This window comes from Ochotona curzoniae, unplaced genomic scaffold, assembly GCF_017591425.1.
Source record: "Ochotona curzoniae isolate NIBS_2020 unplaced genomic scaffold, NIBS_Ocur_1.0 scaffold_4701, whole genome shotgun sequence".
Taxonomy (NCBI): Eukaryota; Metazoa; Chordata; class Mammalia; order Lagomorpha; family Ochotonidae; genus Ochotona; species Ochotona curzoniae.
The window spans coordinates 49,250,693-49,265,347 of NW_024467122.1; the positions used below are offsets into that span (position 1 = coordinate 49,250,693).

General features: G+C 49.5%; 1 protein-coding gene across 1 annotated transcript in view; it reads right to left on the reverse strand.

Annotated features, from left to right (window-relative positions):
* Positions 1 to 14,655, reverse strand: part of DNAJC17 (DnaJ heat shock protein family (Hsp40) member C17) — a 30,619-nt gene that overhangs the window by 9,466 nt on the left and 6,498 nt on the right. The window contains exons 2-4 of the mRNA XM_040968880.1: positions 1,688 to 1,757; positions 1,069 to 1,127; positions 761 to 848 (exon numbers count right to left, since the gene is read on the reverse strand). Coding sequence (XP_040824814.1) covers positions 761 to 848; positions 1,069 to 1,127; positions 1,688 to 1,757 — 217 coding nt within the window. The remainder of the gene's footprint in view (positions 1 to 760; positions 849 to 1,068; positions 1,128 to 1,687; positions 1,758 to 14,655) is intronic.

A 14,655-nucleotide genomic window follows, 5' to 3' on the forward strand; every position in this document is an offset into this window, starting at 1 on the left:
TTTTTAATTAGAGAAATGGATATATTGGGATGGTACATGCATGTACATAAATACACAGATTTAGCAAGAGTGGAAGAAAAATGCGTAAATGAGGCCAGTGCTGTGGTGTAGTGCATAAAACCACTGCCTGCAGCATCACATCCCACATGGACCTGGTTCAAGTCTCAGCTGTTTCACTTCCAATCCAGCTCCCAGCATGTGGCCTGGAAACCCAGCAGAAGATGACCCAAGTAGTTGGGCCCCTGACACCTAGTGCGAAACTTGGAAGAAGCTCAAGAAGCTCCTGGTTCCTGGATTCAGGCCAGAGCAGCTCCGGTTACTAACGCCATTTTTGGACAGTGAACCAATACATGGAAAATTCTCATTCTCTCCTTCCTCTGACTTTCAAATAAAAATACATATTTTTTTTTTTTAAAGAAAAGAACAGATCCCACCTGGCATGGGGAATGATGTTACCAGTCCTATACCCCAGGAGTTTATACCAACTCTATCTAGCAGGTTCTCAGACTTCCGGTGCCCCAGCGTCTCTGCCCATAAAGACAGGATGATTGTGCCCACCCCCTTGGGTAGCTGTGATAATTAAAGGCGTCAATCCAGCTCTTGTCACGGGCACAGCCAATGGTCAATCTGGTCATTATTATCATCCCTGACAGTGTCTTCAGGATCCAGACTCTCAGACCAGAGTTTGGCCCTACGTCTTGGAGGTGCGCTTCAGAAGAGGGGGGAGGGTGGCGGCCACCTGGGATGCCCGCTCACCTACCAAGCTTCATTTGCTTCCTTTTCTCATCAAGCTTCTGGGTCCTCTCGGCTTCCCGCTTCCTGGCTGTCCTGACCTTGTCATAGGCGGCCTGGAGGACAGAGGGGCACACAGCGGCAAGTCAGAGAAGAACAGAACCCAGCAATCTCTCTGGCCCTGTCTTCTAGGCCCAGGGCTGCTGTGGCAGCAGCCCAGTGACCTGGGCTTAGCGGGCCAGGACTGTGCCACAAAGGAGGTGTAGGGGGTGAAGACTAATGGGCAGCACAATCTCTACCCAAGAGGGCAATTCAGATGAAAAAAGATGCGCTTACCCTGGCTGCGGCATCGGTCAGTACTTCCAAGGCCTGGGAGAGCTGGTGGAAGAGTTCAGCTATACAAAGAGAAAATCGTGGTTATACTTGTGATAGTATACTCCCTCGAAATACCACTCCAAGGGCAGGGGTCTGGAGGAGCTGAGTGGGACATTAGCATCCTATATGGGAGTGCCCAGCCTCAAGTCTGAGCTCTGGTCCCTAGCCAGCTTCCTGCTGACATGCACCCTGGGAAGCCCTGGTAATGGCTCAGGTAGCTGGCTGGGTCTCCCTGTGGGGGATCTGGGTTTCTGGGTCCTGGGTTAGGCTTGGCCCAGTGCTAGCCACTGCAGATATTTGGGGATTGAACCAGTACCTGGGACCTCTCTCTCTTTCTGTTTCTCAACTAAATAAACAATTTTGCTTTAAGAGGCAATCCTAAGAAGCAACAGGATGTTAGAAAAGCCAGCAACAGATGACTGGCCAGCAGGGAAAGGTGAGCACATAGCCCCAAACGTGCAAACTGAAGCCCTGGAGCCCCCTGCCCGGAGCTATGCTGTGGGCACCTACCTGTGGACCTGGAAAGGAAGCCCCCAGGTGAGTAAGTCTCTGTTTCCCCAGGGCCTTAGGAGAGTCTCACCTGCTTTAGGATTGTTGGGATTTTTGTCTGGGTGGCAGGAGAGGGCCTTTTGCCGATATGCCTTCTTCACCTGTAACAGACAGACCACGGCACTGCTCACACTCACCCAGGAACAACAGGAAGACCTTGCTGAAGCAATCGGGGAAACCTGAGACCCACCTAAGAGAGAGGCAGCTGGCTCCCAGTTCAAAGCCACTGTGAGGGTCTGCAGTGAGTGAGGCAGGCCAATCCAACTTTCTGCTAATGCACCAGGATAGTGCCCCAGGTGCTTGGGCCCCGGTCACCCACATGGGACACCTGCATGGTTTCCTCGCTCCTGACTTCAGCTGGACTATTGCAACCAATTAGGAAGTAAACAAGTGGATGGGAGAGATCTTCCTGTCTGCCCTCCCTCACAGATCTCTTAGGCATTTTAAGAACTTAAAAAAAAAAATTGGACCCAGAGTGATAGTGGAGCTGTTAAGGTCCTCACCTTGAATGCCCAGGATCCCATATGAGTGCCAATTGTAATCCCGGCAGCTCCACTTCCCATCCAGCTCCCTGCCTGTGGCCTGGGAAAGCAGCCGAGGACGGCCCAAGACTTTGGGACCCTGCACCTGGGGCATGGGAGACCCGGAGGAGGTTCCTGGCTTCGGATTGGCTCAGCTCCAGCTGTTGCAGCTGCTTGGGGAGTGAACCATCAGAGGAAGATCTTCCTCTCTGTGTATCTGCCTTTCTTATTAAAAATAATTTTTTTTTAAAAAAGATTTATTTATTTGAAACCCAGAATGACAGAGAAAGAGAGGACAAAGGAAAGAAGAGAGAGAGATATTTCACCTACTGGTTCATTCTCTAAATGGTTGCAATGGTCGGCCCTGAGCCAAGCCAAAGCAAGGGGCTGGAACTCCATCTGGGTGGCAGGGGCCAAGCACTTGGACCATCTTCTGCTGCCTTCCCAGGGACAGTAGCAGTGAGCTGGACCCCAAGTAGAGCAGCTGAAACTCAAACTGGTGCTCACATGGTATGCTGATGTCATGGTGCCAGCCCCAAGTTTTTTTCTTTTCTTTTTTAAACAAAAGCCTGATTTTTTAAAAAGAATGATTTACTTTTATTGGAAAGGCAGATTTAGAGAGGAGAGAGAGAGAGAAAGATCTTCCATCTACTTGTTCACTCCCCAAGTGGCCACAATGGCCAGAACTGAGTCGATCTGAAGCCAGGAGTCAGAAGCCTCTTCAGGCCCTTGTGGATACAGGGTCCCAAGGCTTTCCCAGGCCACAAGCAGGGAAGTGGAGCAGCCAGGATATGACCCAGCACCCATAATGGGATCCTGGTGTGTTCAAAGAGAGGATTTACTCACTGAACCATTGTCCTGGCCCCAAAACCTGATATTTCTCATTGTAAAAATATTCTTAGGGCCTGTGCAGTACAGTGGGTCAAACCACCATCTGTAGAGCCAATATTCTGTATGGGCATATGGTTTAGGTCATGGCTGCTCCACTTCCCAGCCAACATGTTGTTAATGTGCCTGGGAAAGCAGGGCAGAAGGAGCCTGCACTGGTGTGGGAGACTCAGAAGAATCTCCTGACTTCCCGCTGCAGCCCTGCTCAGTCCTGGCCATTGCAGCCGCTTGGGCAGTCAATCACTGGACAGGCAATCTCTCTCACTGCAACTGCCTCTCAAATAAATAAGCAAGTAAAATTAAAAGAAAAAGATTCTTTAAAAAATACTCTTATTACAATGCAAAACCTAGCCACTAAGCTGCTTCCCGATTCAGCTGTGGAGCTGAACAGAGAACAGAACCCCAGGCTCCGCCCCCAGCTTCCGCAGGCCTCTGCCCCTCCCACTGGGCTCTGAGCAGGTACCTGCTGTCCCACCCCGTAGAGGGCCAGCTAAGCAGATTGGCCTCCCTGGCTTCAAAAAGAAACACTTCCGCTTTCAATTGTGCCAACCAAATAAGGGCCTTCGAGGGCAAGCGGCCAGCACCCCACCTAGCCCTGGAACTTTGGAGGCATGCTGCCATCTGCTGGCCACGGCCGGCAGCACAGCCTCACCTGCTACTCCAGCAGTCCCGCGCTCCAGCCTGAGCAGGAGGCTTTGGGACACCAGCCTGCCCCAAGCCCCAACCCCAAATGCCCCATCCACCCATCTCAACGCTTCTCTGCTTCATGGTCCAGAATTAATCATGGGACAGGAGGGAGGTTAGCCTGAGCTGACAAGATCACCTTCACTTTAGCCCGATCACTTTCTCCCTTCTGCTCTTTTCCCTCATGAACCCAGCTTCTTTTCATTTTCATTTTCAACTAAGCTTTGTTAAACACTTTTCCATTGTAGGACTGTTTGTTTTTATTAGAATGATTTATTTATTTGAAAGGCAGAGTTACAGAGAGAGAGGGAGAGGGAGATCCTGTACTCAGTGCAGGCTTACCCTTCCCAAATGGCCACAACGGCCAAGGCCGGGACAGGCCAAGTCAGCAGCCTAGAACTCCATCCACTCCCATGTGGGTGACAGGGGCCCAAGTACTTGGGCCACCTTCTGCTGCTTTCCCAGGTGTATTACCAGGGAGTTTGATCAGAAGTGGAGCAACCGGGACTCGAATGGGTACTTCTATAAGATGCTGGTATTGCAGGCAGCTGCTTAAGCTGCTACACACACTGGCTCCTCTGCTTTTTTTTTTTTTTCTTTTTTAATGAGTAGTGGCATATCAGGCTAATCATCCGACTATGGTGTCGGCATCCCATATGGGCACAGGTTGGGGTCTCAGCTCCTTCTCTTCCAATCCAACTCAGTTAACAGCCTGGGAAAGCAGAGAGAGATGGCCCAAGTCCTTGAGTTCCTTTACCCTTGTGGGAGACCTGGAAGAAGCTCCTGGATCCCAGCTTTGGACCAGCCCAGCTCTGGCTGTTGCAGCCAACTGGGAAATGAACCAAAGAGTGGAAGATATCTCTCTCCTTCCCCCAACCCCATCTCTTCCCTCTCTCTCTGTAGCTCTGGCTTTCCAGTAAAATAAATCTTTAAAAAGTAAGTGAAACTGGGCCCAGCGCGATGGCCCAGTGGTTAAGGTCCTCGCCTTGCATGCCCAGGATCCCATATGGGCGCAGGTTCTAATCCCGGCAGCCCCGCTTCCCATCCAGCTCCCTGCCTGTGGCCCAGGAAGGCAGTCGAGGACGGCCCAAAGCTTTGGGACCCTGCACCCGTGTGGGAGACCCAGAAGAGGCTCCTGGCTTCGGATCGGCATAGCATTGGCCGTTGCGCTCACTTGGGGAGTGAATCATCAGACGGAAGATCTTCCTCTCTGTCTCTCCTCTCTGTATATGCGCCTTTCCAATAAAAATAAAATAAATCTTTAAAAAAAAAAAGTAAGTGAAACAAGATGAATTATACACAAGGAAGAAGTTCGGAAGTTGATGTGATCATCTCCACTTTCCAAGCTCTCACATCAGAGTTCTGACATCAGCGGGTGGTGGGTTTCGTCCTAACCACTTCTTGAGCAGCCCAACAAATGATGGAAGCCCAGGAGGTGTTTCTGCACCTGGCTCTCTAGCTCATGCCCTCTGCTCCCACGTCAGTAGTGCCCTCTCTGAAATGGATTAGGGAACAGGCAGGATGGGCATGCATGTGCCTCCCAGGCTGCCCATCTCCCCCTACCTAAGGTTTATAGCCTTGACCTGCACACTGAGCTTTCTCAGGACCAGGATTAGTAGATGTGTTCTATTGACGCAGGGGGCGTCAGGGAGACTTCTCCTTTGGTATCACGGGCTCTTTTCAAGTGGTTCCTAGGGCTGCCATCATCTCATATGAGTGTTAGTTCAAGTCCCAGCAACTCCACTCTAGATTCTGCTCCCTGCTAATGCACCATGGAAAGTGGCCAAACACGGCCCAAGTGCTTGAGCCTGTCATCCACAGTGGAGGCTCGGCTGGAGTGCCAGACCCCGGCTGCCATCTGAGAGTGAATGGAAGATGTCTCTTTTTCTCTATAATTCCACCTTTCAAATGAATGAAGAAAAAAACTTTCCAGAAAGTTGAAGTGGTTCCCATGACCTTCTTGGCGCGTATGAGGGGGCAGTGAAGGGGAGGAGGGTGGGGTGCACCCATAAGGAAGTGGGACTGAGAGCCTGACGCAGGCGGGGATCTCCTGTCACTCCTTTGATTGAGAAAATACTTGAGTTATACTCTGATGGAATGATAATAAATTTTGTGTTATATTTAATTTTACATGTTCTATATCAGAAAATTTATTTTCTGCTTAGAGAAACAAGACTATCGAAATAGATAAAAATCAATTACATAATAATGGGGAAATAATCTATATATTAATATGCTTCCTTATGGACGTTCCAGAATGGATGTCTGTACTGCTCTTACCCTTTTCTATGAAGCAACTGGAACAACTACACCAGGTCACCTCTCCCCCCAGCACCACCTGTGACACCAGCATCCCATATGGACACTGATTCATATCCCAGCTGCTTTACTTCCAAGTCAGCTCCCTGCTAATGTGGAGGATGGCCCCTGCACCACCTGCCTTCCCAGATGGAGTTGAGCTCCAGGCTTCTGACATTAGCCTGTTGCTGCTATCTGGGGAGTGAACCAGCAGATGAAAGATGAATCAATCTCTCTCTCTCTCCCTGTCCCTCTCACACATTCTGTAAGTCTGACTTTACAATAAATAAAATATTTTTTTAATGATTTAATTTCAAAGGTAGAGGGAGGAGAGAGAGCAAGCTCTTCCACCCACTGGAAATCTTTTAAAATCTTTTTTTAAAAATATGATAAAGGTAGTCAGGTAATGATGCTGAAAATACATGAATTACTGTGACTGACAATGTATGTATGATTCATAAAACAGAGTGGGACCATTAGAAGAGACAGTACCACAGTGCTAGTTCCGAGCAGGGCCACTGGCAGGACTTCCTGCACCAGGGGAATGAAACAGCAGGGCTCACTCGTGATCTCCTAAGTCCAAAGAATTTGAACCTTGACATTTTCTATCTTATACAAAAATGCAAGATAAATAGAGGCAGGAGGCAAAATCAATGGAATATGAATCTGGCAAGAAATGAATAAGTATCAAAAATCCCAATATGACACAAAAGTGGCTATTAAAATTTACTACATTAAGTGGAGAAAAACATTGTCATCTCAAACAGCATTCTAAAGTAATTTCAGATATATCAAGGTAATAATTATTTATTTTTAAAGATTTATTTTATTTTTATTGGAAAGTCAGATATACAGAGAGGAAGATCTTCCATCCGATGATTACACTCCCCAAGTGAGCGCAATGGCCAATGCTATGCCGATCCGGAACCAGGATCCAGGAACTTCTTCCGGGTCTCCCACGCGGGTGCAGGGTCCCAAGGCTTTGGGCCGTCCTCAACTGCCTTCCCGGGCCACAAACAGGGAGGTAGATGGGAAGTGGAGCTGCCGGAATTAGAACTGGCACCCATATGGGATCTTGGCATGTTCAAGGTGAGGACTTTAGCCGCTAGGCCATCACGCCAGGCTCTCAAGGTAATTATAAAAAATAAAACTAGGGCCCAGAGCGATGGCGCAGTGGTTAAGGTCCTCACCTTGCACACCCGGGATCCCATATGGGCGCCAGTTCTATCCCGGCAGCCCCGCTTCCCATCCAGCTCCCTGCCTGTGGCCCAGGAAGGCAGTCGAGGACGGCCCAAGCTTTGGGACCCTGCACCCGCGTGGGAGACCCAGAAGAGGCTCCTGGCTTCGGATCGGCATAGTATCGGCCCGTTGCGCTCACTTGGGGAGTGAATCATCGGACAGAAGATCTTCCTCTCTGTCTCTCCTCTCTGTATATCCGCCTTTCCAATTAAAAAAAAAAATCTTAAAAAAAATAAATAAAACTAAGAATGATGGGGCCATTGCGGCTATTTGGAGAGTAAGCCAGCTTATGAGAGATCTTTCTGTCGTCTCTCCTTGCATCTGATTTGCCTTTCCAATAAAAATAAATAAATCTTTAAAAATGAAATAAAATCTCCTTACAGAAAAAAAAAACACAGTGAGACTTAACTTACTTTCAGCTTGGGTATAAAATATGGGAAGAAACCACATACATATGTAAACATTCACATACAATGAACAGATTGAACTAGGAAAATTTTGACAGCTTTTCTAAGTAAAACAATAAACAAAATTAAAAGGCAGGGAAAACTGTGGCTGGTGTGAATGCATAGCACACTAATCTACTGCTTTTGGTACCAGCTGGTTCATTTCCTGACTGTTCCACTTCTAACCCAGTTCCCTGATGGGCTAGCAAAGCAATGGGTAATATTTCAAGTCCTTAGGCCCCTGAACCCAGTTGGGAGACCCAGAAGAAGCTTCTGGCTCCTGGTTTCAGACAGGCCCAGCTTCAGCTGTTGTGGCTATCTGGAGAGTGACCCAGTAGATGGAAGATTTTCTCTTTCCCCTCTCCCTCCCTCTTTCCTTCTCTTCCTCTCTCTCTTTGTCCCTCCTTCTCTGTAACTCTGCCTTTCAAATTAAAATAAGTGTCTTTAAAAAAATGTGCTGTTCATTTATAGCCTTACACAGAAAAGCTGGAAAAAAAATTATTTAAATTCCAAAATGACAAAAACAGTTGTTAAGAGTTTATATAATGTAAGCTCTTTAAATTTCGCATGTGGTATAACTTGGTACAACTCAGAGGCAAGCCTTTGCCAGATGGGGTCAGAGAAAGCCAAGGACAATTGCAACTTGTGTCCTCAGCAGATGGAAACAGAAAGACAGCACTGGAGGACAGGCTTATAACTGGCATTTAGTTTTTACAATACGCTTTATTACTTTTCAAGTGGAAAACAAAACAAACAAACAAAAAGCAACTGGTAGGAAACAAGCCGGCTGAATTCTCCCTTCCACTATCCCAAACCAGGAGGCAGCAGAGTTCAGGGAAAGCAGGAAGGCTCTTTAGACATGTATGTTCTTCACATCTTAGCATAATGTTGGATAAATTATTATATCTCACTTAGCCTTTAGTTCTTTGACTATAAAGTTGGAAAAATAAGCCCTTTACCTAACCCAGGCTACTGGAAGGTCTACTGGAAATGCAATCAGTATCAGCTCTAACCCTTCTGCCACTGCCCACTCTTGGAAAGGGGCTAAGCAGCCAGCCCAGCCCAGCCGGAAGTCCATCTGCAGGGACTCTAGGATTAGAGCTGGAACAAGTCAACCCAATTTTAATTCTCCAGGTGGATAGCGCTGATTTCAAGCCCGCTGGGCCAGGGCGGCATGGGGGCCAGGGGACATGGGGGTTCGGGAATCCTACAAATCAACCCTTGGTTAGCCCCCAGGGTCTCTAAAACACTCTCATTCACAGAGTAAAAGGCCATGGGCTGGCATCCTCAGATGCTCCAGTATGGCTGTGAACTAAGACCTACGAATGCCGGTCAAGTGTGTCTGTCCTGATGAACTAGTTATCACTATATTTAGTTGCTACACCTGCCCTGGGCAGGTCCCAGCCCTCAGTGGGCGCCAGCAAGGCCTGGCCAGCTTTGACTTTGAAGGAGTGGACCTGAAGCTTGGTGCTTTGTGTTACAAACCGGATCCCCAGCTTCATCTAGTTCTCCTGGAGTGACGGCTGTCTGACGAGTCTCCCAGCATGTAAACACTACTCTCCTAATGCAAGCCTTTGATAAAGCTTCCAATTGCAATACTGTTTATTATTACATAGCCTCACCCCCTGAGCCATTCAAGAGGCTGGATTCAGGGTAAAGAGGTATAATATTTTTTTTCTTGGAAATTTATTTATTTAAAAAGCAAAGTGATGGAAGATACGAAGAGAAAGAGATTTTCCATTCACTGGCTGAGCCCCCAAATGGCAACAGCCAGGGCTGGGCCAGGCTGAAACCAGCACCTAGGAACTCCGTCCTGGCCTCCCACCGTGGGGACTTGGCCCACTTCTCCCTTCCCAGGCACCTCAGCAGGGGGCTGGACTGGAAGAGAGCAATCAGCACTCAAACAGGCACTGCCATGTGGGATGCCTGATATTTTTCTTAACTATGAAAATCTGGGAAGGAGAAAACTTTCAGCAGAAGAAAAGAGGGAACACCCAGGTAGTGCTATAGAAAGGACGATCAGAACGCAGGAATCCCAGGTTGGAAACTCCTCCTAGAAACCATCTGCAGGTGCTCCGGACCATAGGCAGAGGGGAAGCAGCCACAGGAAACTGCCACCTGCGGCTTTTCTTCTTTCCCTGTAGGCCTCCCCAGAGTCCTCTGACCTCTAGCGTGCTGGCGATTCCCCACCCTTCGCAAAGAGGAGCAGGTGGTAGTTCAGAGACTTCCTCCCAAAGATGCCAGTTGAATGTACACTCCGTGAGGCTTTGGAACTTCACTCTGCAGAGGTTCTGTCCCTCTCCTGCGGCCTTCCTGTCAGCTTCCTGCCCACCCCCCTTTCCCATCCTGGAATACCAGGTGAAGTTTCCAGGACTGAGCGTCTCAGGATCATGATCCAGAACACGGACCGTTGAACAGGACAGCACATCCACATGCTGCTGACTAACAGCAGAGAATCGGGCTATTCTAAGGCCTGGGTGATGGCTTTTTTTTCTTTTCAGATTTATTCATTTTTTATTTGAGAGCCAGATTTATAGAGAAGGATAGAGGGGGAGAAAGAAATCCTCCATTTGTTCACTCCCTAAATGGCCACAACAGCCGGAGCTGAGTTGATATGAAGCCAGGAGTTTCTTCTGGGTCTCTCACCTGACGTATCCTCTGCTGCCTTCCCTGGCTCTAAGGAGGGAGCTGGATGGGGAGCCGCAAAACCCAGGACTCCGTCCCGCGCCCATATGGGATACCAGCACTGCAGGTGGCAGATGAGCTAATTAAGCCACCATGCCAGTCCCTAGGTGATGATTTTACACTCCACTTTCATTAGCCTTTTTAAAGCACTTCCTTGGGCAGTCCCTACTAGACTGTGCCCCAGATGACAGCATTGCCCTAAAAATTCTTCTTAACTGCACTTTCTTTTCTGGCAAGGTCTGGGACAACACACAGCTGGCTATCATGCACCTCAAGTGAGTGTGCACAGTCACAGAAGCTGGAGAGAGGGATGTCCCACACTGAAGGTGCTCAGGGGACAGGGAGGCTTTTCTGTGAAGGCCCAGAGCAGGGTGCAGCACATGGTAAGCAGCTGTGGAATGGGAGGGGCAGCACCACCAGAAAGGCCTTAACCGTGCTCGCTACTCCAGGCCCACGGAGGAGCAAAAGCAGTTGGTGATGCCTGGGCTTCAGAAGATGTCCTCACTGTTTCACAACTTCCCCTGTGCCTTTTGAAAAGTCACCTGGCAAAGGAAAGAAATGACTGTGGCGGACGGTGGATAACCACAGAGGGAACTAAAGGGGATCCACAGGAGTGACCAGCCAGCAGCCGCCTGGCTCTTCCCCAGGACCCCTGAGCTGGTTCCCGATGCTCACAGCAGCGGTCTTCAAGGCGGTCTCCAGCCATCTCCACAAGGGTTTGGGGGGCTTTAGCAGAGCTCCCAGCAGAGCCTCGGCCAGCCCATGCTGCCGCCTGCAGTTTCACTTCCAGACACGAAGGGACTCCTGACTCACTCCAAAATGCCAAGTGCTCCAGGCTCCAATAAAACAGAAAATAGCCGTCATTAACTTAAAAGAAAGGTGTCCCACAAAGAGGAGATCATTATTTTTTAAAAGGCTGTCCTCCTTTCTTATAAAACTTAGACCCAGGGAAGTAAACGACACCAGTAATTAGGCCGGGTTCTCCAAAGCCAGGCCAAGGCCAGTACGCGGGGCACAGATAAGGGGCACAGGCGCGAAGGCAGCTCTGGTGACAACAGGTACTGGATGAACAAACTGAATAAACACAGAGCCATCACCAGGCCCAGGCCCTGTAACGGGAGGGTCAGCCATCAGAGTGTGGGCAGTCATCTCTGCCCAAGACATGGGGGCAGACACTTCTGCCTGCCCTTCCCAGGAGGAACAACACAACTTACAGAAGTGCCTGATGTCTCGGGCCAGATGCCAACTACAGGGCTCTGGAAGCTGATCTGAGAGCGTCCCCATGTGCTCCTCAGAGTTGCGGCCCATGCCAAGACAGCACCACAGAGAAATCCCTACAAACCCTGGGCACTGTAGAAACTGGGTTGCCCCCAAGTCACCCCAGCCCAGTGGGTACTGGTTCACTCCCTGAATGGCTATAACCTAGTAAAGCCTGGTCCACTGGGGACCTGTGAGTAGTGCTGCACTGGTTCTGGCAGAGCCCACAGTCCAGACTCACACAGAGACCCAAGCTGCCCGGGACAGCTGAGCTGTGGCACTGCACCAGGCCGGCTGCTCCTCCACATGGTGGTTTATGGCCATGGGGTTCTGGATCCTCGGCCATCACCTTTAGCTCCTCCCACCCCAGCAGCTCTCAAGGCTGGGCGCCCTGCCCTTAGCTTCCCAGCACCTGCTCCTGGATCCCATATGGGCACTGGTGCTCCACACAGCACTCTGCCTCCAGCCCATTTCCCCAGACTGTGTCTCTGCCTGGAGCCCAGTCCACAGCCTCCTCCTCTGACACCACCCTTCTCTCAGCCCTGCCTACTCCCGCCACCCTGTCCTAAGCAACCTAGTGTCAGGCTCACACCCCATCATCCTTTCCCACTCTGTTCTTTCTTTCAGGGTGTAGATTCTGCACCCCTTCCTCTGTCCCCAAACTACCAGTTATTTCCTAGATCTTATTCTCCCTATCCCCAATGTATTGGTTTTCCTTCTTCTTCTTTTAAGATGTACTTCTTTTTATTGGAAAGACAGATTCACAGCAGGAAGGAGAGACAAAGATGGCTCACTCCCCAAGTGGCCACAACGGCTGAGCCAAGCTGATCAAAAGTCAGGAGCCAGGAGCTTCCTCTCAGTCTCCCATGTGGGTGCAGGATCCCAAGGCCCTGGGCTGTACTCTATTGCTTTCCCAGGCCACAAGCAGGGCACTGTAAGGGAAGTGGTACAGCCAGGATATGAACTGGTGGCCATATGGGATCCTGGGATATGCAAGATGAGAACTTTATCCACTAGGCTACCATGCTAGGCCCAAGATATATTTATTTGAAAGACTTACAGAGAGAGAAAGGGAGGGAGGCAGGGAGAGAGAGAGAGAGAGAATATCTCCCATAGACTGGTTCACTCCCCAAATGGCTATAATCTAGCTGAAGCCAGGAGCCAAGAGCTTCTTCTGGGTCTCCCACGTGGGTGCAGGAGCCCAAACATTTGGGCTATCTTCTGCTGCTCCATTAACAGGGAGCTAGAGTGCAAGGGGAGCAGGCAGGACTTGAATCAACCACCACAGGACGCTGGTGTCCTCACCCACCATGCCACAACGCCAGCCCACAGGCCCAGAAGTTTTAACACACATTTCCTCAAGCTTAACACCTGCTGTGACCGGGGCCAACTCTGCATGGGTGAAGCACTTGCTGCCCTGAGAGCTCCTCCAGGGCAGGCTCACAGCCATAGCTTTGAGTGGGAAGTTCAGGCATGGGCAGGGGCTCTGCATTTATGAGCCACCAGATGCTGGGCAATTCAATTAAACTCTTTGAATTTTAGTTTTCTCACCTATAAATTGGAACTAATAGTCCCTTCCTACCTCACAGGTCTGTTTTGAAGATCACATCAAATGAGATCATTTCTGTGAAAGCGCTTTGGTGGCCTATAAATGTGGGAAATTATCTTGAATGCTAATGACTAGCTTACAGCTTTCGACACAAATGAATCATTCCTTTGACTTAACAGGGAATTTGGTAACTTCAAAACTCCAGAGCCAGACAGCTTCAGCTAGGAGTGAGTGAGTTAACCCTCAGAAAGATCGCCAGGGTACGCAACTGGCTCCCATAACCGCCCAGTGTTGCCAGCACTTGGTGAAGAGATGACTTCTGAGTGAAGCCAGGCGCTGTGGCTGTCTTGAAGGCTTCAGTTCCTGGCCAGGAGATGAGATGCTGAGGAGAACCTCCCTGCAGAGTCTGGAGACAACACCAGGCTTACCACAAACCCAGGAAGAGCCCCCAAATGCCTATAAGTCCAAACATACCACATACGTCAGATCCACCTCCCGCATGCCTACAAGCAGCTCTGGATGATACCCTACTCCTTGTCAAGGCAAACACTTCCTGCTCATGCAGCTGCTTCAAGCCTCTCTTTGTCTTAGAAAAGTGATTTGTCTCACATGTGTAAGAAACAATGTTTGGGGCTGGGCACTATGGCCCAATATGCTAATCCTCCACTTGCAGTGTCAGCACCCCATATAGCTGCTGGTTTGAGTCCTGGTGGCTTCACTTCCGTTCTGGCTCCCTGCAAATGCACTGAGAAAGTAAAGAAATGTGCCCGGGTCCCTGGGCCCCTGCATTCACATGGGAAACTCAAAGGAAGCACACAGTTTCAGAATAGCCCAGCTCCAGCCACTGTGGCCGTTTAGGGAGTAAGCCAGCAGATGGAAGATCTCTCTCTCTATAACCCTTTCAAATAAAAATGAATAATAAATCTCTAAAGAAAACAAACAACGTTGATACATCACATTCAAAGGCCTAACAGAGACATGTAGTTCAAATAAACATATTAGCTAGTACTCAAATAAAAACCATTCCCTCAAATGTACTTTAATACAGCCTCCCTCCCCGACACTACCAATATGAAGCTTCTAGTCCCCAGTAATTTTCCTGATTCACAGACTCAAAATTCAAGCTTTGGGGCCCGGCATAGTAGCCTAGCAGCTAAAGTTCTCACCTTGCACAAGCCAGAATCCCATATGGGCCCCAGTTCAAATCCTGGTGGCCCCACCTCCCATCCAGCTCCCTGCTTGTGGCCTAGGAAAGAGTTGAGGATGGCACAAAGCCTTGGAACCCTGCGCCACCGCGCCAGGCCCTCCTCCTGTAACCTTGACTGCCTCCTCTGTGAGAGACCCCGGGGTGGTCAGTAAATCAGCACTGAACCGCCAGGACTACAGCGGGTAAGAAGGTGGGGGCAGAGGGCATGTCAGACAGGGACAGGGG